Below are 27,018 nucleotides of genomic sequence, written 5' to 3' on the forward strand. Positions count from 1 at the left end.
AGGACAACATTGTCACGATTTGGTTGGCGACCAACGGGTGGCGCTGTCGGCCCCGCCGGCACCTGCACAGGTGTTGGTCGTTCCAATACGTGGCAGACTGTCACGTTCTGGTTGGCGACCAACGGATAGCGCTGACGGCCCCACCCTCAGTTGCACAGGTGTTGGTCGTCCTCATCAGTGGCAGTTAAAAGGACTCCCGGCACGTCCATTCCGTGTCGGGTCATTGAATGTGTTTGCTTCACCCAGGTTTGTTTCATCTTGGCAGATTTTTACTCATGGCTTTCTTTGATACTTTGTACTTTTCTGTTCGGATGACTGTGATGTTTTAGATGTTGTTCCTGCTGACTTTATTTTAATACAATTTGTCAAATACAACCTGCTGCTCCCTCCTGCCTGCTTATTGGGATCCACAACCATCACCACCTCGCAAACCGTGACAGACATAAACATTCAATGCAGCATAAGAAACCGCGATGTCTCTTTCTCTATCATCAGAAATCATGATTTTCACAATCTTCACGTTTTTGAGCTGTTTCTTTTATTGACTGATTTGCTGCCAGACGTGCAAACATGTTTTCACTCCAGTCCATCTCAGGGTTTTTGTCATTGTCACTTGAATTGCAGAACCCGCATAATATTGAGTTTTAAGAGTACATAAACATTCAATGCAGCATAAGAAACCTCTATTTCTCTTTCTCTATCATCAGAAATCATCATTTTCACAATCTTCACGTGTTTTTGAGCTGTTTCTTTTATTGACTGATTTGCTGCCAGACGTGCAAACACGTGTCCACTCCAGTGCCAGGATTTTTGTCATTGTCACTTGAATTGCAGGATATAGGCAGGCATAATATTGAGTTTTAAGAGTACATAAACATTCAATAAAAATGTTAGAAACCTTAGACTCTCTTCTTTCATCAGAAAAAAAGTTAATTCCTCAGTTATATGGGTCTGGAGTTATATGAGCTTGAAATGAGGGAAGCTGTCCAAAATACAATGCAATAAGGGAAGCTGTCCAAAATACAAAAAACCTCCACCAATGGTATGGCAAAGATCCAACCTCACACAAGGCCGCTACTCCTGGAGGCACAACCAGGTCCTGAAGAGCTTGGCAGTTGTCCTTGAGAGCAAGAGGAATACCATCAACTCCTTGCCAATGAGAACCACCACGTCCAGCACAGCACCATTGATTTTAATCCGAGAGGGACAGAAAAAGCCCAACGATCCTCCTGCCAAACGAGAAGTTGGACAGCTATCCAGGGCAGCCAGCAATTGGTTTTCCCAGCGGAGATTGCAGCCACCACCCTCAGACCAGACTTGTTGCTCTGGTCCCCTTCACTCACAGAACTCACAGTCCCGTGGGAAAACTCTGTTGAAGAGGCCTGTGAGCGCAAGAAGCTGCGCTACACAGAACTCGCAGTGGATGCGCAACAGCGGGGATGGAAAGCCAATGTATATCCAATTGAAGTTGGATGCAGAGGGTTTGTGGCTTCCTCCACCATCAGGCTGCTAAAAGACTTGGGTATCCACGGACAGGCTCTGCGGCACACAGTTAGATCAGTCTCTGAAGCCGCAGAAAGAAGCAGCCAGTGGATCTAGATGAAGAGGAAGGACCCTTGTTGGGGTCATAGAACAGCAACCTAAGACACCCCCACCAGCTTCTCAACATCTGATTGGGCATGGGACACAAGCGCGGGCGCGATCAACCTATCGCTGGCCACCATCGATGAGGGTGTCTAGTGATTAAAAGGCCGAAACACCCAAAGATTCTTTGGCACACTGACGATGTGTCCCAAATTCACAACCTCCCATCCCTGAGGCACAGCTCCCACACCACTCTCAACATCAAGGCTAATCTCATGTGAGGACCATCCATTGGCACAAATGGACAGAATAACATCACGTCCACTGTTTCATGATTCTGATTCTTCTTCATTCAATACATACATATTGGTTTATGTAGCGCTTTAACAACAGCTGAAGCTGAAGCAAAGAGCTAACATGGAAAAAACGGAAATGCTGCCCTCTTGTGGAAGGGAAAAAACATTGCCAGAAGTCTGACCATCACTTTAGTATCACCGAGTCATGAAAAAACAAAACCCGAACAAATTCAGGAATGGCGCTCAACGTTAAATTTTCAATTCCCGAATAAATTCGTGGATGACAATGAATGAGTTCATGAACTTTTTTTCCTGGTGGAAACAGGATTCCCGCTCGAATAGATAATGTCATTTTTTTTCAACTGGGAAAAAAAACGGTATTCCATAGATTCTTACTTTACTGATCAAAACCGTGACATGGTCTCTCATCAGACGGATGGCGGCGACGCAACAGCACCTCGCAGTGGTTGAAACACACACACAGGGTCCTTGGACACTGTAGAATCATTGTCACTAATTCATGCTCAATTCTATTCACATGTAATGCAATCTGGAAAGAGCAGTTTTTTTTACACTTTAGTGACAGGTAGAGAATAATGATGGCGAATGGGAGCATGAGAGAGAGAAACAGAGAGAGAGAGAGGGAGAGACAGACGACTCCTGCATCCGTGAACAGTCGTCTCACCCTTATAATGCTCACAGCTATTCTACCTGAGATTTCTTGTGGATAAAGAGCTTTTTTTAATGTTATTTTGACATTCTGTTTTGACTTGAGATAACTTACCCATACTTGGGATAGCGTTGATGGATTTCCTCACAGAGTCCAATTTCTCCCTAGGATACATCAATGCATCATTAGGTGGGTTAACAGCTGTTATGTGTATATACAGTGTTTTGTTTTGGTTATTGTTTCCATTTAAAAACAAACAAACATGCTTTTATTTCCGACAACTGCATTGCAACTTCTCCCTTATAAGATGGCAAAAATTCATATCAATATATTCATATTCATATCCCATCTTTTGCAACACCGCTCAAAGCTGTGTTTTTGTTTTTAATTTGGTAAGTTTTTCTTCAGTTGGGGGACTCATGCGCATCTTGTGCACACCGCATGATCTGAAATAGCACACCGTCTGTTAGTCTGTGTTCAACTGTCTGATTCCTCTGTAATTTCAGTCATTCTTCAATGCGATCATGTCAGCTTGATCCACAACCCACACCTTTTCTTTCCTTTCTTCTCTGGCTTTTTTTTATGCGCCATTGTTCATCTACTCCATGTCGCTGGAACTGTTTCGGGAGAAACTGCAAGCCTGCCACATCATTTTTGAATGGGGGGGGGGGGTGTGAATGCAGAGGATTAAAAAAAATATAACTTTTGCCCTTTCTCCACTGATGTGACTTGTGTTGTATGTCAGATTTATATCAAACACAATTGTTCTTTTTAAAATGTTTACTTGTGTCACGTTTTGCAAGGTGGTGATGGCGGGTGTGGATCCCAAAAAGCAGGCAGGAGGGAGCAGGAGGTTGTTTGACAAATTGTATTAAAATAAAGGTCAGCAGGAACAAAATGTAAAACATCAAAATCAACTGAACAGAAAAAATACAAAGTATCAAAAGAAAACCAAGTGTAAAAATCTGCCAAGGTTAAACAAACACATGCACAGCATACAATGCATGCGATTGCAGACAAAGCATGCAACAAACAAGCAGCAAACAATGAACCGACCCCGGATGGTCGTGCCGGGTGTCCTTTTAAGTGTCAGTGATTAAAACGACCAGCACCTGCGAGGCTGCAGGCAGGGCTGACGTCGCTACCCGTTGGTCGCCAATCTCATCGGGACGACCAGCACCTGTGCAGGTGCAGGCGGGGCCGACAGCGCCCCCCGTTGGTCGCCAACCAGATCATGACAACTTCCATCAACCCCATTTTAGAACAACCCAATTTTGCCCCAAGCTGAGTTTAATCTCCGTCTGTTCACATTTCAAGTTGTTTCGCCTTTATTTTGTACAGTGAGACCTCAGCTTACGAACACCTTAATTTACGAACTTTTCATCTTACGAACGTCAAATTTATGAAAATTAAACCTTGAAATACACACTATTTACACACTTCATGATACACACCCACCACGGCTGGTGGAGTAATCTTTGGCGGAAGAACACCAAAGCACACGACCTTCGGATCTGGCGGAGTTATCTTCGACGGAAGCACACGACCGAACAGCGCTCCAGCCGGCGCTACTTTCCACACCCCCTCTCATTGAATGCACACGTCGATCGCCTCCTTGGCGCTTTTTGCTGATAATTTTACTATTATGGGACAGAAAAAAAACCCACCGCAGGCTCGTGTTCAGCCCAAGAAGACACAAAATAAAGTCACCGTCGCTGAGAAGAAGGAGATAATTGAAAAACACGAATGAGGTGTGCGTTTGTGTGATTTAGTGGCTGAGCACGGCTATGCTAAGTCAACCATTGCTACCATTCTCCGGAACAGAGAAGCCAGTAAAGGTGTGTATGTTGGAAAAGGTGTTTCCGTGCTCTCAAAGCGACAGTGTCGGGCAATTGAAGAAGTTGAAAAACTTCTGTTAATTTGGATTAACGAAAAGCAGCTATCCGGCGACCGCGTGAGTAAAGCTATTTTATGCGAGAAAGCGCGGCTAATCCATGCCGATATCGCCATGCGCCAACCTGGAATTATTAAAAAAAGAAAACACCTTGTAGAACTGAGTCTCCCCAATGTACTGCTCTTTACAATTTTCATTCTTACAATGTATGGAATAAACTACATTACTATGTTTTTCATTTGGTAGCCTATCTTTTGGATGCACTAATTTTTGCCTTAACGTGTTTATCGGTTTGAAATAAGTAGGAATTTTATGTTGCCAAAGGACCGTTTGTAATTTTTCAGAAACTCCTGCAATGTACGGTACTGCTACTCCTCTCCTTTTTGAATCTTGAGATTTATTGGTTTCGTTCGCTATTCTTTCTTTCTGACATTTGTTGAATGACCACTGAGGGTACCCACAGTTAGTGAGTGCTCTCCTGATATGTTTTGACTCCTTTTCTCTACCTTCAGTGCTAGTTGGTATTAGTTTAGCCCTATGCTGGAGGGTTCTGATAACTCCTAGTTTATGTTGTAAAGGGTGGTTAGAGTCAAAAAGTAAGTATTGGTCAGTGTGCGTAGCCTTCCTAAAGACTTCTGTTTTTAGCGCTCTGTCCTCTTTTATAATTACTTTACAATCCAAGAAGGCTAGTTGGTTCTCTTGAATGTCCTAACGAGTAAATTTAATGTTGAAGTCTACAGAGTTGAGGTGATCTGTGAAGGATTGAATTTCTTGTTTCTTAATTATGACAAAAGTATCGTCCACATATCTAAACCAGTGTCTAGGTTTTGTCCCCGGGAAGGATGCGAGGGCCTGTTTCTCCATCTCTTCCATGTAAAGATTAGCCACTATGGGTGAAACTGGTGAGCCCATAGCACAACCATGAATTTGTTTATAAAATTTTTCCCGAAATTGAAAATACGTAGTTTCGGAACCCTCCAGCATAGGGCTAAACTAATACCAACTAGCACTGAAGGTAGAGAAAAGGAGTCAAAACATATCAGGAGAGCACTCACTAACTGTTGGTACCCTCAGTGGTCATTCAACAAATGTCAGAAAGAAAGAATAGCGAACGAAACCAATAAATCTCAAGATTCAAAAAGGAGAGGAGTAGCAGTACCGTACATTGCAGGAGTTTCTGAAAAATTACAAAGAGTCCTTTGGCAACATAAAATTCCTACTTATTTCAAACCGATAAACACGTTAAGGCAAAAATTAGTGCATCCAAAAGATAGGCTACCAAATGAAAAACATAGTAATGTAGTTTATTCCATACATTGTAAGAATGAAAATTGTAAAGAGCAGTACATTGGGGAGACTCAACAAATTCTCAAAAAAAGACTTTATCAACATCGCAGGGATAATACTAGTGGGCCTCAATCGGCAGTACATTTGCACCTAAAAGCTAGCAACCACTCATTTGACGACAATGAGGTTAAAATCTTAGCGAAAGAACATAGATGGTTTGAAAGGGGGGTAAAAGAGGCAATTCTTATAAAACAACAAAATCCTTCATTAAACCGGTCTGGTGGGGTGAGGTTCAATTTGGATCGTTCATACAATAGCCTGCTTAGGCAAAACAGGTTAGGCAACTTTCGCAATGCTGATGAGGGTCGTTATGAAAGGTGTTGGTTAGTTATTATTTTTGGTTTGTAAATAACTTCAAAGTTAGGGGTTCATTTGCTTTGTTTTGTCGTACATACATCGTCACAGAATCGTTCATTTTTTTAAATGGCAGCGTCCATCTGGAGCTAGTTTGTCACGGGAGAACTTGTTTTTTTTAAAGAATGCTTTAAAGGACAACCGACGCCGCTGGTCAAGTTGTGTCCATAATTTGTAAAATGGCTTCAAATGACTTCTACTGAGCGTATTTTAAAAAGATTCCACCGCATATAGCTATATTTTACGTTTTAAGACTCGCGCTGAATATTCAGAAAGTCTTGTTTTTGAGTTGGTGACGAGTCCGTACGTGACGTCACTAAAGGAACGCTGCCTGACCGAAAAAAAGACACATTGTAGCAGTCCTTCCATCACGTCAATGTATTTTTCCAAACCATGTGTTGCACCCAAAAGCCGCCAGAAGAGGGTGTCCAAGCTCCATATAGGGAATTTATCAGCCTGTGGAAACAGAGGTGACCACAGGAGGTCGCCATTTTGTGCCTCTTTTCTGGTGATCGTTTCTCCCCAATGTCGCCTCAAAATGGCATGGAATAAATTCTTTAATCGATTGCAAACATTTATGCTTTCCTCTTCCGAACTATTTGAATCATATTCATAACTGGAGGTGTAACAAGAAAGCATATTCTCCGAATCTGAAACCATTGTTTGGATTCTCAAGCAATGCGTGGCGTCATAAACTGGGGGCGGGACTTTCTGAAAATGCCCAATATGCAGCTCAATTTTTGGACACTTTAAGTCATTTTTATTGGTGTTTTGCATTTGACTAAAAATATCATACTATGTGTTTTGGCTATTTTGGATGCTATAAAACGTTTTTCTGATGTCAATTAAGAAACAAAAAAGTGACGTCGGTTGTCCTTTAAATGTTTGAAAACAACCACAATTGTGCGAAACAGATTAATAAATTACATCTTGATGACCACCATAAAGCTTATGTTATGGGTCTTTAAAAAAGGTTACAAGTACAGTTCCATACCTGTCAGAGGCAAGACATAAAAAACCATATGCGTGTGTAATATTTCATGCGGAATTTTATTAACAAAATTTCACATGTAAACATGAATACTTTGAACAAGTTACAACATATTTCTAGTAATAATCAAGTGTGTTCTTTGTTGTCGAGCATTGTGGCTTTTTTTGCTGTGGACAAATTTTATTTGAATATAAAAAATATTTAAATTTGTGTTCTTACGATGTATAATGTTTATAAAAAATAGGAATGACATTACGGAAAAAAAAAAACACGATAAAATGGTTAATTTAACTGATTTCAAAATAAAATTCCACTTAACCGGAAATTGTCTTCTCTGAACTTTTGTTTCTTCTCGAGACTTTTCGCACGGACTTGTTTTCTCGGTGGTCGACTTTGCTTTTTACGAGTAGTGTTCTGTTCCTGCTAGCGTTATTATTAGTGTTCCTGCTAATATTTAATGACGAATACAGAATTGAAAATATCTCCAAATTACATTTAACAATTTTTGCGTTTCCTGTACAACCTATATTGTCTGTCGCACACATCTAAAAATGTGCAAAAATTGTACAGAATACGGTGAAATACGGCCGATTTACAGGTACATACAGTACTTTGCTATACAACAGATTTAAAGTCATTTATGAGTCTCTTTTAATCTCTGGGAAATGGTCCACTAGAATCGAGTACCTGAACCAATTCTACAGTTTTTTTTTTTTTTTTTTTTTTTTTTTTGGGGTGGGGGGCTCCGGCTTCAGGAAGGAGGTTAAAAGCTTGTTCCTGCTGTTGTGCATGTGTTGGCCTTGGGGCAATGTACGCATGTAATGTGTATGCATGCATGGAATACATGCCTATAATAACAAAAGAGTAGAAGAAAAAGAAAAGTTGCAATTGACCTTTTTTAAATTCGTTTTTCATAGACTATGAACAATATAGACTTTTCAATATTATTGATGAAAAGGTTTCTTCAGCCGTCATCTGTACTTCTTTGAAGGTGTCGGACGTTTCGCTTCTTATTCAAGAAACTCCGTCAGCAAACTAAAGTCTTACTGGTAGTTTAGGCCCTATATATATCCCTACTGTCCAGACCGAGCGGTGCCGGACTCTGCTATGATAGGTCCCTGCTCTCAGGTTGGGGGGAGCAGAAGACTACTACCTGCAGCTGCTCCACTGATAGTTCCTGTCGTTCTGACTAGTACTTTGTATAGGTATATGTGTAGGGCCGAAACTACCAGTAAGACTTTAGTTTGGTGACGAAGCTTCTTGGATAAGAAGCGAAAGTCCGACACCTTCAAAGAAGTACAGATGACAGCTGAAGAAACCTTTTCATCGATGGACCCCTCCTGTACGACTGAGAGCTTACACAGACGTTTGATTATGACCGTTTTCATATTCTGAGAAGCTTATACAGTATTTAAATCATGATCAATTTCCGTTTAATGCCCATCCCTATCTTCTGATCGATGTCCTCACCCAAGAATGCATGTGTCCTTTTTTTGCTATTTTGTTGTATTTCCAGCCGCGGCCAGTCCTCCTCACTGCAACACCATCTTGCTGGTCATCTTCGGGGTCATCTTCCTGTTTGGGATCCTGGGCAACAGCATCATCATCTACACTATCATGAAGAAAAAAAAGTGTCGCGCCAAGCAAACCGTGCCAGATGTCTTCATTCTCAATTTGTCAATCGTCGACGTCCTCTTCCTGCTCGGAATGCCCTTCCTGATCCACCAGTTGCTAGGCAACGGCACATGGCGGTTTGGTGCCACCATGTGCACGGTCATCACGGTAGTGGACTCCAACAGTCAGATCGTAAGCACGTACATCCTCACGGCCATGACTCTCGACCGCTATGTGGCCACGGTGCATCCTATCCGCTTCAACCACATCCGAACGCCGTGCGTGGCCTCCTTGGTCATCGCTGTCGTCTGGGCGCTGTCCCTCATCACCATCATCCCCGTGTGGATGTATGCTGACCTCATGCCCCTTCCCGGCGGACTGGTCGCTTGTGCATTGCTCCTGCCCGACCCGCTCACCAACACGTACTGGTTCACGCTGTACCAGTTCTTCTTGGCCTTCGCCATCCCTCTTGCGGTCATCTGCCGAGTGTTCTTTAAGATCCTGCAGCACATGTCCACCAGTGTGGCCCCGCTACCCCAACGGAGCCTGAGAGTGCGAGTCAGGAACGTAACGCGAATGGCAGTGGCCATCTGCTTGGCATTTTTCATTTGCTGGGCCCCCTACTACATCCTGCAGCTGGTTCACCTGGCCGTGCAGAACCCTAGCGTGGCCTTTTCTTACGCCTACAACATCGCCATTAGTATGGGCTACGCCAACAGCTGCATCAACCCCTTCCTCTATATCTTACTTAGCGAGACCTTCAAAAAGCAGTTCATCAGGGCCGTTCGGCCGGCCAACAGGAAGTTCAACGTCCATTCCAGCACCACAGAGGGCGGCAGTGTGAGCATGAGGATCGTGCCAGACGGTGCTCACCTGGAACCAGCGCCAAGGGAGATACCTTCAAGTGTAGAACCTCAGTGAAGCAAAATGGTTTTCATTTGCTTTTTGATCAAAAATACAATCAAGATTAGACATTTAGATGGGGGTTTGTCTGCTTTCGGTTCTTCATTCCATAAAAGCCATTGCTCTTCATGATCTGTCTGTCGACTTTCGACGATCCCATTCAAGATGGGAGAAAGGCAAAAAAGTCACTGGACTGGTAACCCATGAATCGCAGGGCACACCGAGAAAAAAAGCAACATTATTATACATCGTTATTTACATAGTGCTTGCACAACAGCTGCAGCTCTAACAAAGTACTTTACAGAACAGTTAACATAAAATATGACAGAATACATAATATTAAACATGGACAGTCTTACAATCGTAACAACTGTTCCTACATATGGCTTGTTTGAAGCAGTTCTAAATGAAAGAAGAGGGAATCCAAGTATCCTTTTATGAGTGGCTCAGAGGCAACATGCTCCAAACGTGCATGACAATTTGAAAATAAACAAGAAGCTGGAGCGCTCAGGAATTGGTTGACTTCAACTGGCTTCAATTTCAAGCCGTGACTCTCCGTTCTACAAACGCATTGGCGCTCCACGCCGACGCTCCTCTCTCTGCTTACAGTATATTCAGCTCCAACAGCCCTCCATCAAGTCGCACTCACACAGACTGTCCAACAGGGTCGACATCTCCACTGAACAAAACGGGACTGCAGCGTCAGTTAAAGGACAACCGACGCCTCTGGACAAGTTATGTCCATAAATTGTAAAATCACTTCAAATGACTTCTACTGAGCGTATTTTACAAAGATTCCACCGCATATAGCTATATTTTACGTTTTAAGACTCGCGCTGAATATTCAGAAAGTCTTGTTTTTGAGTTGGTGACGAGTCCGTACGTGACGTCACTAAAGGACTGCCCTTGACCGTAAAAAAGACGCATTGTAGCAGTCCTTCCATCACGTCAATGTATTTTGCTGTAGTTTTTTGGTCTGGGGACCTCGTGTTGCACCCAAAAGCCGCCAGAAGGCCAGAAGAGGGTGTCCAAGCGCCATATAAGGAATTTATCAGCCTGTGTAAACGGAGGTGGCCACAGGATGTCGCCATTTTGTGCCTCTTTTTTTGGGGGCGAGATTTTCCCCCAATGTTGCCTCAAAATGGCACAAATAAATTATTTAATCGATTGCAAACATGTATGCTTTCCTCTTCAGAACGATTTTAATCATATTCATAACTGGATGTGTAACAAGAAAGCATATTCTCCGAATCTGAAGCCATTGTTTTGATTCACTAGCAATGCAAGACGTCTTGGCGTCACGTCACAAAATGGGGGCGGGACTTTCTGAAAATGCCCAATTCGCAGCTCAATTTTTTTGCAGATTTTGAACACTTTAAGTCATTTTTATTGGTGTTTTGCATTTGACTAAACACTTCTGGTGTCAGTTAAAAAACAAAAAAGTGACGTGGGTTGTCCTTGAAAGTATTTCTTTTCTCTATTTTAGAAACCCACTTTTATTTCCTTACAATAAAGCAGGGGTTGGGAACCTATGGCTCTTTTGATGATTGCATCTGGCTCGCCGACAAAACTAAATACATACATATTCTCGCCTTTTCTCTGTTCATTTCCTTTTGGGCGGCAGTTGGCGGAAAGCACAATTTTGATTGGATGATACTGACATAGGTGGCCATTGATGTCGAAACAGTTAAACGCCCACGTGTATGTGTGTGTATGTGTGTGTGTGTGTGTGTATGTGTGGCTCTCACGGAAAAACATTTCCAAATATTTTACTTCTATGGCTCGCTTAGTCAAAAAGGTTCCCGACTCCTGCCTTAAAGTGTTTTTAAAGTATTCCATGAATGTATGTAATTGTTATCAGCATACATTCTTGCAATATTTCTCAGCTATTTTGTACTCCCTCAAGTTTTCTTTTGAATTGTAACTGTTGTGTTTGTAAATGATGGTATGTGTTGTCCTTGTATTTGAAATGTGCAAAACAAATAAGACTGCATTGCCTTGATGTATTTACTGTACTAGTTCCTCCTCAAATTTGCGATGATAGTCTATCAATCTGTCATGCTACACATCATTTTGTATACTGTGCAAAATGCATTACTTTGTTACTTTGCAAGTAACATGTAATCTTTTCCCCGTTTTTTTTTTTCCAGAGAAAAAATACTGTGATAATTGCAAAGCCTTTCAGAAGTTTCAGAGTAGAAAAGCGTTCACTCCTCTGATGACTTCGCCGCCTCCACAGCTTTTTGAACACTTTCAATAAATAAATAAAAAATATTAACTTTGTGGGAGGGAAAAAAAGGATCCAATTAAGTCTGGCATTCATGCCAGGAGGCTGATTAAGCATTGAGCTTAACTAGACCACCTTGATATTACTGCTGCCTGAAGTTAAATTACATGGATGAAGAAAAAAAAATCGGATTAAAATAGTTTGCGACCTTTGGACAACTGATCCTCTGATCGTTGTACTAAATTCATCCTGTCTACTTGATAACTAATGTTAAGCAGATTCCTTACTTACAGACAGTGTATTGTAGGAAGGCGGAAGTAGTCGCCGAAACATGTCAGGTATTTGAACACCTACAATACACTGTCTGTAAGTAAGGAATCTGCTTAACATTGATCCTCTGATGTTTGAGTTGTTTTTTTTCAGCAGTGCATCAGATGGAATGCTTGAGGTCGGTGATTCCAAACACGTGGTAGTTCTAGAAAGTATGGAAAAGAAGTGGCAGAAGGTTGACAGACAGACAGAAAGACACACACACACACGCACACACACACGCACACGCACACACACACACACACACACACACACACACACACACACACACACACACACACACACACACTTCTGCATTCCCTTAAGTGCAATCACCGTATTTTCCGGTGTATATGGTGCACCGGGGTATAAGGCGCACCCACAATAAATGCTGTATTTTCAAACTGTTTCCATATATAAGGCGCACATCAATGAATGCCAAATGTTTTCCAAATAGAATATATAAATATATAAAAGGTTTCCATATATAAGGCCCACCACATATAATGAGCACCTGCATATAAGGCGTAGGTAGGGTCATCTTTTGAAGAAAATGAAGTCTTTTGGGTGCACTGGAAAATATGTTATATCACTTCATGTTGAGGACGAACGCTGTCCTAGTGAGCCAGTCCATGTCATTTTTCAACAACGACCTTTATCCTATCATACCTTTATCCTTTGGACATACCAACTATCATCTTGTCTGGAAGAGCTACTGTAAAAAAAAAAAAAACAAAATCTTTCAAAACCATCAGTCATGCTCTTGCCGGCGCCGGTGGTGCGTGTATATCAAACAAATACACCAGGGTGCGTTGACAAACTTCTGCTCATGAAACAGGCTATTCTAAATTCAGACTGGGCAGAATGGATGTCAACTGGATGGAGAAGGAGCGTAATTAACTCATTCATTGCCATTTATGAATTTATTCGGGAATTGAAAATATGACATAGAGCGCCATTCCCAATTTTTTTTTCTTGTTTGGGTGTCGATAAAGTTATGGCCAGATCTCTGGCATTGTTTTCACTTCCACAAGGCGGCTGCATTTCCCTTTTTTCAATGTTAGCGCTTTGTTCCAGCTTCAGCTGTATAAATCAATATGTATTGTATTGTATTGTATTTTGTACAGCCGCCCCCATTTCAAGCTCAGATAACTCAGGGCAATAAAATTTAGAAATTAATTATTTTTTCGAATGAAAGAAGAGAAGCTAAGGTTTCTTAATCTGCATTGAATGTTCATGTAGTCCTCAAACTCAATATTCTGTGGGTCCTGGAATTTGAGTGACAATGACAAAAACCCTGGCACTGGAGTGGACATATATTTGCACATGGGCTGGCAATGAATGAGTTAAGAACAAAAAAAAGCAGAATACATTTTTGTTAAATCACACGTTAGAAAAAATATATATAGTTTTTATTCATGTATTGGAAAAATAAAGGTATCCAACTCAATGTGATTGTCACACATTCAAAGACACATCTGAGTGTTTCTAAAAGATGTTAACAGCAGGCTTGACATCATTGCATTCCACTCCTCCTGCACACAACCCATATATGGGCATGACTCCATCATAGAAATCTTGCATATTATAAAATATGGTGATTCCTCGGCTTATGAACGCATTAGCTCACAAACTTTTCGCCTCCCGAACATATTCTTGGCTAACGAACTAGTTTTCGGTGGACAAACCAAACCACACAGCGCCATGGTGGCTGGCGGATACCTAAAAAATACCCCACCACAGGCTAGTGTTAAGCTGAAGAGGACACAAAAGAAAATTACTGTAAGCACAATAAGTAGATCAATGAAAAACAAAATGGAGGTGTGACTGAACATCCCAGTGCCAGTATGCTAAGTCGACCATTGCTACGTGTGGCTAAGGGTGTTTCTGTGTTGTCTAAGCAGGCAACGGAAGAGATTGAAAAACTAAAAGCACGGCAATTTCACACGGATATCATCAAGAGGCAACTACATCAACGACCATCACAAAGGTAAATAAAACAACTTTATTATACAGTAGTTTATTTCTTTAATTACAATACAATAGCACATTTATTATACATAAAATTGTTTATTTTGTGTAGTTTTAAGGCTTATTTAGTATAAATTTATGTTTCATTGGGACCTGGGAACTGATTATTCTCATTTAATGCTTTCTTATGGGAAATGTTCGGCAGATGAACTTTTCGCCTTAGACACTTTCTGGGAACCAATTAAGTTTGTGAGCTGAGGTATCACTGTACTTGTTATAATACATGCGCTCAATTTCAAAGAATGTAAAGTGGACAAACTTTATCTTGGGGATGGATAGGAGAAAAAAAAAGTTTCTTTCTAAAGTTGAATTGATCCATCTTTGGAGGTGTTTCAAAGTAAATTGCATTGGAATTGGGGTTTCTCATTTTGGCGCACACAGAGATTCTACACTACTTGGACCAGGCGTTGGGTTAATTTTGAATACGTAATGGCTCGTGTTGCCGATCGCACCTGTGTGAAAAACGATGCAAGTGAATTCCCGCGTGGAATATTTAAAGGTATGCGTACTGCAAATGAATCCCTTGCGTTTGCATAAACACTCCCAAGTGTCATTATGAACTGCACTGTCAACTGCACATACATTGTGTTGCTTGTAGAACACTATTAGTTATTCAATATTGAACATTTTAGAAAATGTTACTTCAACACCAGAAAGCATGGATACAAATTGAAATTCTCCTGATTAGTTTTCACTGTCCTACAAATCCCAACAAAAACGTTGGTAATGTGTTTTTACAAAATGGCCAACTAACATACATTGGTTGTGTATAATGTAAATGTATATAAAAAACAACGCAGAATATGATGGAATGTAAATAACAATAGGCAGGTGAAATTTTCAATCAAAGCTGGCTTTATATGTCCCTGTTTTTGCTTGTTTTTTATTTTTAGTGTTGATTTTGAAACAGTCTTTACTTCATCTGGCAGCTAGTATTTTTTGAAGATAGGAATGTTTTGATTCCTGCATTTTCTGGTGTATGAGGCGCACTGGAGTATAATATGCGCCCCAAAGTTTTCACCAATATAATAGATAAATATCTAAAAGTTTTACAAATATAAAGCGCACCACATTATAAGGCGCAACAGTAGAAGCTGGGGTGAAGCAAGACTTATTCTACAGGTACGAGTCAGTTGCTGACAGTCGTTGTGAGACCTGTTATGGATCAATTTTACTTCACATACAAGGCGCACCTACGTATGAGGCGCAGGGTCATCTTTTAAAGAAAATCGAGGCTTTTGGGTGCGCCTTATACACCGGAAAATACGGTACAGTAATTGAGCCCCCAATTAAAAAAAGGCCATCTTTTTTATTACAAATTTCTAAAATGGTGACCATTCACCAAACCATTCACTTAGAAAAGTTAACTTCCATCTATGATTTAAAAAAAAAGGTAAAAAACATTGACCGGTGTAATAAAAAGCATTTGTTTGTTTGATTTACTGAACATTGTGGTGCTGCTTCGGGTGTGTCGTTGCTCTTGAAGGTAAGCTAAAATAGGGCATTAGCATGTCAAGCTAATGCCCTATTTTTACCTGTGAGGCGGATATCGCATGACACGGCTGTGTAACTAGCCGTTGAAAGGATACAAGCAAAAACAAATATTTGTCATTCAGTCTATGCGGCCGGCCATTAGTTCCTTCTGGATGCTTTTCATTCAGTGTGACAATGAATGTTTCGCTCATAATGAAAACAAAGTTGCCATTTTGAGAGATTAATGGTGACGAAATGACTACATCAAGTCGTAAATGGCGTGCAGCAGCAGCGGTAGCAAGAAAAATGAATCATTGAGTCACTTCAAATGCATGTGGGGGACGAAGAGTGGGAGGGGGATTATTTGTTGTTCACAGTTAACGTTAGCTGCATGCGCTAGCTGTCATTGGATTGCTGCTACATGTGACAGGTTTTGGTCAATTGTTTTCACAGTTTACATGTGTGGTTACTTGGTTGGATGTCCAGCTTTTGAACAAACAAATATGGACTCTATTTTGGGCACCTGACTCAGATTGAAATGGACTTATTTGCTGCCATTTTATTCGGGAATTGAAAATATGACGATGTAGCGCCATTTCTGAATTTGTTCGGGTTTTGGTTTTTCTTGCGGGGGATGCCGATAAAACGCTGGTCAGACCTCTGGCAAAGTTTTTTCACTTCCACGAGGGGGCACCATTTGCCGTTTGTCCATGTTAGCGCTTTGTTATAGCTTCAGCTGTTGTTAAAGCGCTATATAAATCAACATCTATTGTATTGTATTTTGTATATCTGCCTCCATTTCGATCTCAGATAACTCCAGACCCATATACCTTAGGAATTAACTCTTTTTTCTGATGAAAGAAGAGTGTCTCAGGTTTATAAGGTATAAGGTTTATGTTTTGAATGTTTATATAGTCCTAAAACTGAATATTTTGTGTGGAATTCAAGTGACAATGACAAAAACCCTGGCACTTGAGTCGATACATTTGTGCACATCGTCTGGCAGTGAATGAGTTAAGCAAAACATTTTTGAGTTACACTATTTGCCTCTTTCTGAAAATGCGTCACCGTTTGAACATGCATCCACAGTTTTGTGGATGAAATAATTTGATTGTCTTCATGGGTGCTTGTTCCATCCTCCCAATAAAATCAAGAAATAAAACAATGTGGAGCTTCTTTTTAAAAAATAATTAAATATTGCACGTCTCCTTTAAAACATTTCCTGGACTGCCATTGCTTTTACAATCACATTGACGGACACTTTTACCTCTGGAACAATTTCTAAGGTCATCATATCAGACAGTAGAAGTGGCTCTGAAATCAGGGCAAGTTGCCCCGGAAAGGATTCATGGTTGATTTTGGACATTCCATTGTATGAAGTGAAGTGCAATTGGACAAAGCAGGACTTCTATTGTTTCGAAGTATACAAAAGAGATGAAGGGAAGGAGAAATACTTTTACAGAAAGGAGAGCGCACATGCTCGTCAAACCTAATTTGAGAATGAAAGCATTTGATAAACGGACAAGTGAAATAGTTGAGGGTGAATTAGCAGCCTTCAAGCCGTTGTCCATTCTCTTTCGTTGAACACAAGCAGTGCGTCGTGGTTGTTAGCTAACTACACTTGTAAAGATGAAGCGGGCTAAAATGCCAAACATTTTTAACAAAAATAATTAACTCAATCACTGCCATTCAAAAATTTATTTAGGAATTGAAAATATGATGTCGAGCGTCATTCCCGAATTTGTTTGGATATTTTTTCTAGTTCAGGTGCCGATAAAGTATTGGCCATGGCCTCAGGCACTGTTTTTTTCCTTTCCACAAGGGGGCAGCATTTCCCTTTGTCGCTGTTCATGCTTTGTTCCAGCTTCAGCTGTTGTTCAAGCGGTATATAAACCAATATGGATGTATTGCATTGGATTATGGACATCCGCCCTCATTTCAAGCTCAGATATTTCCACACCCATATCATTTAGGAAGTAACTCATTTTTTTTTGATGAAAGAAGAAACTCTAAGGTTTCTTACGCTTCATTGAATGTTTATGTAGTCCCAAAACTCAATATTCTGAGCTTCATGGAATTCGAGTGACAATGACAAAAACACTGGCACTGGAGTGGACACATTTTTGCACATTGTCTGGCAGTGAATGGGTTAAAATAATAAATGTGCTTGGTAGGTGTGTTATCGGTGTGATGTGCTTCCAAAGGTCAAAAGGTTCATGACCAACACATTGTCCAAACTGCATAGACATTGCTCAGGCACTTATTTGAAGTCTCGGTAGGCCAGAGAGTTCACAAAATGTCATTCCAAGCGTTTGAAGCTTCATTTGAGTGGATTGGAATTTTCAAAATTGTTCTATATTGCTTTGACTAACGACGTTCTCGTCAGAAGCTGGACTCCGGAACGTTCTTTTTGCGTCCCAGTGACATGGCGCTGTAGCGCGTCCTGGGCAGGCTTCCGTAAAACGTCTTTTCTGCGGTGGGCCTGTGGCTCTCCGCCGAAGTCGTGGACGTCTCGTTACGATGCAGCGAAGCCGTCCTACGAGCGCTCTGATCCGGTCTGGCGGGGAGGCTGGACGAGCTCTGTGAGCGTTTGATGTCGAACGAGCTTCGCCCAGCTCTCCCGTTTGAGAGTTCTTTGCCGTGAGACATCCTCTGCTCACCTCCGGCCGTTCCATTTGACAACCTGGACCGAGTCCTTCTGCCGTCATCCCCGTCCGGACTCTTCTGTAATTTCCGAGAATCTCTGTCCCTTCTCAGGAAGTTGCCTTTAAGGATAGACATCAGTCCCTCGTGGTTCTTGGGTTTGAGACCTCCCTCGTTTGCTCCACGGCGTTCCCCGTCCGTCCGCTGGTCTTTTTGTCTTTTAAGCGTACCGGCGAGAACGCTCGAGCTATTTTGAACATTGGAACTGGATGCTAGCTTCATGTCCTGCTGACTTTTGGAGGAGCTTTGCCTCTTGGAGTCTTTTCTCCTGCTTAGAGTGTTACTATTGTTGTCCTCACTGGGCGGGCTCTCTTTCGGGCGTCTTAAGGTGGATGTTTGATCTGAAGGCCTCCTCTGGCCTTCCGGCACTTGTTTGGATTCATCCCCCGCTTTAGCCACGCAACTGATCCTCCCCGCACTAGAGGATCTTAGAGAGCGGCCGCCATTCGTTTCCTTGACGCTTCCAGGTTCGTTCATTAACGACTCGATGGGATCTTTGGTGCAGCGAGGCCGTCGGCCCGACTCTAAATATTGGACCAGCTCAACCGGGGCGGGATCTTGAACGTCCGGAGGTGCCGGGTCTGGTTTTCGTCTGTCTCTCGAACCGAGCGACCAACGCAAGGGTAGCACCTTATTTAGGGTGTCCCTAGTCTTGTTGGGTGTCCTCATACTGACACTCCGTCCTTGTAGTCCCCTCACAAAAGGTCTACTTTCAGAGATGCCTTCAAAGTGACACAAGAGAGGACAATATTTAAGTATGAGCTCATGAATAATGAACGTGTGCGTAGATTTGAGAGCCATTGAAATGCCCTCAAATGTTTTCCATGGCAAAAAAAAAAAATCTTCCAAAAAAACTCAGAAACACTCAAGATGAAAATTGGTCGTATGGCAGGTGTAACCCTTAATTGCAAAACCATAATGCAGGCTACACAGCAGCTGCGGTTCAGTGCCAGAATACTGTTTGGAATTCTTTTTCACACAATTTATTTGGATTTATTCTTCTAATGCAGAGACTGCGACATCTCAATTATCTCTGAGTCGACACTTCATTCAACGCTTTTTGTTTGATTGGAAAGTTTTGTTTCGGATGATGAGCGAAATATCCGACACCTTCAAAGAAGTAAAGATGACAGCTGAAGAAACATTTTCATTGACATCACCCAAAAAAATACTTCATCATCAATCCCAAAAGAAGCCTCGCTGTAGATACAAATCCCCGCTCGGTAAACAATGATCGCCTAACTGACCCCCCAGGGAACCTCACCTCCTATCTCTTTATCTTCCAAGAATACGGGAGAGTCGGGGGAGTCGGGCACGGAAGACGGGCAGGTGGTCGAGGTGCGTGATACCAGGCTGTCCCTTTGGCTCTCTCCTGTCAGGCGGATCAACCAGTGGTCTGATACCGAAGAACTTGTCGAGCCTGTGGGGGATAAACGGGGAAGTGTGACTCCATCCGCTATGCAAAAACACTTGTTGGGAACGCCTAGCGCTTGGAATGCGACTTTGGATAAGTTATTAGGAACTTCAAGAGTAGACACATCAGGTTCATGTGAGGGCTTAAGGTGTTATTTGAAAGACCAAAAGGGATTGGATTGGATGTACCTTTATTCGTCTCACATTGGAGAATTTACATTTCACACCAGCAAAGCTATGACAGGAAGAGGAAAGCAAAGAAAGAAGTAGAAAAACAAAATACAGGAGCTGCTGGAAAGGCAGCCACTCTCGCGGCGCCATCTTGAAGTAAAAAAATGCTTTGGCATACAGAACATTGCTGTTCTTTTTGTTGGGGAAAATGTCCAACAGTAATCAGTACACCAGAATACATCAGAATTAGCTTCACCAAAATTGATGTTTGGGCATTTTAATTGTTTTCAACTCATTCACTGCCGGCCGATGTGCAAAAATTTGTCCACTCCAACGCCAGGGTTTTTGTCACTGTCACTCTAATTCCCGGGCCTAGAGAATATTGAGTTTTAGGACTACATAAACATTAAATAAAATGTTAGAAACCGTAGACTCTCTTCTTTCATCAGAAAAAGGAGTTAATCCTCAGTTATATGGGTCTAGAATTATATGAGCTTGAAATGAGAGTAGATGTCCAAAATACAATGCAATACATACATATTGGTTTATATTGCGCTTTAAAACCAGCTGAGGCAGGAACAAAGCGCTAACATGAAAAAAGGGAAATACTGCCCCTTGTGGAAGGGGAAAACATTGCGAGAGGCTACTTTATCAGCACCCAAACAAGAAAAACAAAACCCGAAAAAATTCGGGAATGGCATTGAATGAGTTAAGATAATGATGTGCCCCTTTCTCATGAGCACTTTGAATCCCGTCTCCCGTCTCGATTACTATAATTGGCTTTACTTTGGATTCAGTCAATCCTCCACAACGTGTCTCCAGTAGGTTCAAAACACTGCTGATTGCCACTTAACTGGTACTCGTAAGAGGGAGCATAAATCCCTACTTTGGCACCCCTTCATTATACATTTTTAAGAGTTCTTTTTAAGACCCTATTCTTTGTTTTCAAATCTTTAAATGGCCTTTCTCCAACTTGATTTCTTTCTCTCTGAGTTCCTCTGCTCAATTAGAGCTACCACGAACGAAGCGGAGGCTCAGGGGGATGAAGCTTTGGAATGACCTCCCACTGATCTTTAAACGTCGTCTCAAAACTCACTTGTATTCAGGCACCTTCGACTGGAATTCGACGGAGATGAAGCTAAGTACGAGGTATGGGAGACAAAAATGCTTGGACATTTTCATTTATTGGGACTAAAGAAGACCGTTCCGAAATGGCTACGGATGCAGAGAAAAACGCAGATGCGTATGCCAAATTGATAAATATGCTTGATGACAAGAGCCTCTTACTAATAATGAGAGATGCACCTGATGATGGAAGAAAGTCTTTGAAGATATTGAGAGAATATTATGCTATGAAAGGAAAACCATGGATAATAAATCTGTACACCACGCTCACGTCGCTTCAAAAGAGGAATGATGAAAGTGTGACAGACTATATCATCAAAGCCGAAACCGCCATCACAGCACTTCGAAATGCGGGTGAAACTATGGGGGATGGACGATGAGTGTTTTTATACACATCCGTAAACATCCTGTGTTATTTCATGATTAGTTTAGTCTATATGGATGTATGTAGCTTATGAGTTAACTCGTTGCATATGTAGGGTGTAACTAGAGATGTTCCTCAGTCTAATGTTCTCCCAACCCCCTGCCCGTAGCTGATTGGACGACAGATCGCTGCTGTGTGAGTTAAACTAGGTTGAAGGGGCGAGCTTTGCGCTCTTGGCTTCCCGCTCCGACGAGAGATGTTCTTCTATTGTTTTACGAGAATAAAGCAGTCTTTTCTGTTCACCATCTATCGTCCCCGCTGGTATTTCATCATAAAACTCCGTTGAACTCCGAACCAGAAGAGAAACAGGAATTATATTCCAACAGACTATTTGTTGCCATGGTATTAAAAGGACCACCAGCAAGAATTAAGCCATTCGCAATACATGTGGCGCATTCAAACAATGAAATCAAGTTTTCAGATTTCAAGACTAAGCTACGGAGTTTTGAAGAAACTGAGAAATTGAACAATGAGTCAGGGGACAGTGTGATGAAGACACAGGGTCGGAGTGGACGACACACCACCAAAATCAACACCCGTGACCAGCACAGTGATGACACAAGCATAGTGTGTTTCAAGTGTGGGATCAAAGGCCACAAAGCAAGAGAATGTCGACAGAAGACATGGTGCAGTCATTGCAAACGCAAGACACACAAAGACGCCACGTGCAGGCGTAAGGACAAGTACAGACGAGATGACACCAGTAAAGCCTCAGAAAATGGCGACACCGACAACGTGCTCAAGATGAGGGATGGCGAGACCAGATCCATGGAGCAGTTGGGTGGCAACATCCGAGAGAGAGGATTGATGACTTCGCATATCATCACCAACGTGACCATGTTCAAGAATTTCAACAGCACATTCAGACCGAAAAGACGCCGCGTGGAGCTGGCGGACGGCACACAATGCAGCGGAGTCGCACATAAAAGGGGAGATGCTGAGATCACTTTGATTGACATCAAATGTCAAAGACATAAAGAACCGCTGAAAGACGTTTTATACATTCCTTCATATCCCCAGGACATTTTGTCTGTCTAAATGAAAAAAAGGATGATGGTCTAGTTTACAAACTAGAAAAATCACTTTACGGTCTCAAACACTCTGGACGAAACAGGAACAAGGTCTTACATGATGATTTAACTGATAATGAGTACAAGCAAAACCCAGGTGATTATTGGATTTATGCCAAAGAGTCAAGAAGTGACAAGGTGATCAAAATCACATGGGACGGTGATTTCATATTGACGACTACCAATATGCAAAAACAATTGTATTTGAGAGTTTACACCCATTGTTTTTGGAAGCTGAAATGCGTAAGACAGAGGTCACATTGTTCTATTTATTTTGGTTTACATTACAGCAAATTGAGTATAAGTGGGGGTGTTAAGAAAGTTAGATTGTATGCTCATTTTGTGTAATGCTGTAATATTGGGTGGATCTGGCAACCCAGCCACTACGCGACATCACATGATTTGACAGCGATCAAAGCCAGTGTATTTGTATGTGTTTGACTTTTCGTACGACGATGAGAGCGCAGCAGTTGCTCTGGCAAATAAATATCCTACTGGTAGGATCTAAACAAGAGGATCATCTCGACTCTTTATTCTCCCAAATGCATCGCGAAAGCGCTGAAGATCTCAACAAAGATGCTTTCTTGTTCCTCATCCAGTTATGAATATGATTCAAATAGTTCTAAAGATGGAATCATACATCTTTGCAATCGATTAAAGAAGTACTTCCGTATCAATTGCGCTGTCAGGACTCCAAAGTACTGTCCCGGAAAATGCACAAGATGGCGCCTGCTGGGGTAATTCGCTATACGAACATCTTTAAACATCTTTTTGCATCGTTTTGTTTTTCTTGGACTTTCTGATACGTCATATCCTGCCTGCCTTTACATGATGTCACAGCCTATTACATCACATCCTATTGCATCACATCCTGTCCGTCTTATATAAATGCTCTCCCAGTGCGTTTATCTTTTTTTTGTTTAAATGCAGCTGCAGTAGATTGTGATTTTCCGTGATATTAATGCATTCATCAACATTAGTGCAGTCGTCATCATTGCATGCCATGTGGTGTTCCGAGGTTTCGGGAGTTCCTTTGTGGGGGGAGGACAGTTCGTGGACACAGAGGGGTCAGTCGAGGAGAGCCATTTTGGGGGAGCCGCCTGTCCTTGTGTGTCTTCGTGTGTTTCTATGTGTGTGTATGTATCTCTATGTGTGTGTATGTCTATGTGTGTTTGTGCTTGTGTGTGTGTGTGTGACTTGCCAATGACAAAGAGTGTGATGGCTGTGCTTTGCCTGTGTGTGTGTGTGTGTGTGACTTGCCAATGGCAAAGAGAGTGTGATGGCTGTGCTTTGTATGTGTGTTGGGCTGAATGACTGGAACCATGAGGGGCGTCTGCACTGATCGCACATCTGACAGTTCATGCGAACAACCAGGTGGCTGGAGGGAAGGCCATTTTTTTAAAAAGACAAAAGGCGAGCCTTGGGGAATTGGGCTCAGGTGTGTGGGGGGAGATACACGTGGGGAGGCAGCCACTCCCCACAGGCACCCCCACTCTCCCCAGGCGGCACCCCTGAAGGGACTCAGTCATTGCAACCAGAGTTGGCAAATCAATTCACAGAGTGACAGTGACAGCGTTGATTCAAGTGCCAGGAGAAAATCAAGACCTTCTGCTCCATTGTATCCACGTGATCATCCTCTGGGGACGCCTGTGGATATGATCAACATGATGGAGTTGGAAATTTTTTTTGGGGGACGCCTGAAAAATGTAAAGATTCACAGCCGCATTCGAGGATCGGCGAAGTGATTCGTTCGCCGAATGGGTAAATGTTGTACCTTCTGATAAAAAACTGAAAAAGAATAAGGCGGATGCATTAACATTGGCAAACGTATTGTGCAAAAACATTGTTCCTGCCTGCATGTCATCTGCCGTGCAGTTCTCTCTTCTTTCACAGGACGAGAGACTGCCCTGAGGAAAGAGCCATGTCATTGCAAGAGCATTCGTGGGGGCCATCCAGATGACTATTCCGTAACATCGAAACACCTACCCGACCATGCCACATCCCGCGGCCAGGATGCCAGCCGATGCAGCAAGGAGACTTTTGTCTCCGCTCGACGTCCTCATGAATGACATTACACTAATTTTCCCGTAACTCTTTGATGAATACTGTTCAGTTGAAACAAAAACTAAGTAAATTAAATAGGCAGGCAAATTAGACTGGTTGATGAACATCCATATCAAACTGGAATAAATAGAGATGGTAAATGTTTCTGGATTCGCTGGTGATTAATTACTTAATAGAGATTAACCAGTTGAAATCGTGGGACTTTTCGTAAAAGAAAAGTTTATAGATTTATTAAAATAATGATCGTGAAATGATCATTGGATTGGATTTGCCGTTATTAGTCTCGCATTGGAGACATTTACATTTCACAGCAGCAAAGTGATTGAAAGGAATGAAAGTAGAAACACAAAATACATGAGCTGCTGGAAAGGCAGCCACTGTCACGCGCTTGTTTTGACCTGACAATTGTCATTCCCCTGAAGTCAAAGGACAGATGATTCATACATACGATGTATATATTGAATTTGATACCGATAACAAATTGGATTTGATTGGATTTACCTTTATTAGTTTCTCAGTGGAGAAATTGATTTGAAGAGTACAAGGTTGATTTGCAAAATACGATGACTAACTTTTTTTCATTATGCTTTTTATGCAGATGATGTGAGCCGCAACAATTCGCAAACAGAGCAAGGATGGTGGTTGAGAAATTATTCAATTTGCAGGAAAACTTTAAACATTTTTAGGAAGAGATAAGACGCATTTAAAGTGCTGCAAGAATATTTCTCATCCAACCGCCTCAGAGTTAAATAGTTCTAAGTTCCGCCAAATTTGATTTTGTCATTTGGAATTTTTCAACAAAACAGGAGCCAGCGACGAATTGCGACACAATTAAGCTTGATCAAACGAAAAATATTCAACGTTGCGATGGTGGAAATTGAGTGTTTATTACGTCAGCCGCAAATGCTAAATTATCTTCTGGCTGCCTTTTGCGTACGGTGATGACATTTGTCAGTTCAAAAGTAGTTTATAGTTACGACTAAAAAGGCAGGGTAATGTGTCACTACCTCACTTTACATACGACACTACCTCACTTTACATTCAGAAATTACATGTATAGTCTGTTGTCAATTGTATGTCTTTTTTAGCCACGTTAGCCAACTATTAGTGCCTTGCATGCTGGGTCCGAGAGGACATTAATTTCATCTGTGCTGTATGTCATGCATATTAGCATATTTGACAATAAAGCTGACTTTGACTTTGACTTGTGATTGATTCAATTACTAATTATTATTATTAATTGAATGCAGTGCACATTAGAGTAATTGAATGCAGTGCACATTAGAGGAATTTCTCGCCGTTCAGGTCGGTAAGTGGAATTGACAGATACGTTAAGTGGGCACCGGTGTCAGTCAGAGATTCAGGCGGAATCAGATATTATATCGTATAGGGTTTCCGCGCTAACCAGCTTCTTTCAGAAGGGAAGAACTCCTGGACATCCATACCAGAGTGACCGGAGATGAAACTGGTTTGTGTTGGCGCGGATGGATGTCATATGCAGACACAAGACTGACGGTCAACAGTGCACTCCTAATGAATGACAAAAGGCGAGTATGATGACCATTTATACAGATTGCCATAATGTTTGCTGACCATGCCAACTCGTGCTAACGAATTGTAGAAGGCTGTCCTCCACCCAAAGAATGTGGCGACATGCAAATGTGTACACCACACAAAATTTGCAGATATGATTTGCTTGGGCGCCAGCAGAGAAGCTGTGCTCAACGTGCAAAATTTTCATACCAAATGCCACATGAATTGGTGCCCATGCAGGTGTTGAGAAACATGCCAACATTTGGCCTCCAAATTCAAGAGCAGTGATTGACAAATGATACATCTGCGAAACAGGTCGTCTTTTCCACGCAAACACGTTCCCAGTTGGCAAATTTAGACTTTTCATGTCTCAACAAGGGGGAGTGACGATAAATAGCTCAAATCCCCATGACCACAATTTTCACTTTTGGTAATGAGTGCAGTTGGCTGCAAAGTCGTTCCCCAAGAAAGTTTGTGCCCTCCAAGAAATGCAGACTCACTAACCACTAACATGTACTAACCAACTAACATCTAACAATGATTTACTGCCATTTCTGTGAGAGAATGCATTGCAGAGCCTTAATGATTTGACAGACTTTGATAGGGAAAGAAACACCCAGAAAATGTGTGATATGTCGAATGAAAACATCCTGTCAAAGTCAAAAGTCAAAGTCAGCTTTATTGTCAAATATACTAATATGTATGACATACAGCACAGATGAAATTACTGTCCTCTCGGACCCAGCATGCAAGACACTTATAATGACTTTCACAAACATAATAAACATGAAAACGCCAATTTGCCGGGAGAGGGGAGCCACT

At 41.8% G+C, this 27,018-nt stretch overlaps 2 protein-coding genes across 2 annotated transcripts in view; one reads left to right on the forward strand and one right to left on the reverse strand.

Moving 5' to 3' along the window:
- The first annotated feature begins 2,669 nt into the window (after nt 1-2,669).
- On the forward strand, nt 2,670-10,104 carry mchr1a (melanin-concentrating hormone receptor 1a). The gene is made up of 2 exons (XM_089006413.1): nt 2,670-2,739; nt 8,653-10,104. The coding sequence occupies exons 1-2, from the start codon at nt 2,685-2,687 to the stop codon at nt 9,669-9,671; spliced, it is 1,074 nt and encodes a 357-aa protein (XP_088862539.1). The 5' UTR covers nt 2,670-2,684; the 3' UTR covers nt 9,672-10,104.
- Nucleotides 10,105-14,175: 4,071 nt separating this feature from the next.
- Nucleotides 14,176-27,018, reverse strand: part of usp43a (ubiquitin specific peptidase 43a) — a 106,421-nt gene continuing 93,578 nt past the window's right edge. The window contains exons 15-16 of the mRNA XM_089005920.1: nt 19,661-19,816; nt 14,176-19,118 (exon numbers count right to left, since the gene is read on the reverse strand). Of these exons, the coding sequence (XP_088862046.1) occupies nt 18,076-19,118; nt 19,661-19,816 (1,199 nt within the window). The 3' untranslated portion in view covers nt 14,176-18,075. The remainder of the gene's footprint in view (nt 19,119-19,660; nt 19,817-27,018) is intronic.

The sequence above is a fragment of the Hippocampus bargibanti genome, linkage group LG10, assembly GCF_051943395.1.
Source record: "Hippocampus bargibanti isolate YZ-2025 linkage group LG10, ASM5194339v1, whole genome shotgun sequence".
In the NCBI taxonomy this organism is placed as follows: domain Eukaryota; kingdom Metazoa; phylum Chordata; class Actinopteri; order Syngnathiformes; family Syngnathidae; genus Hippocampus; species Hippocampus bargibanti.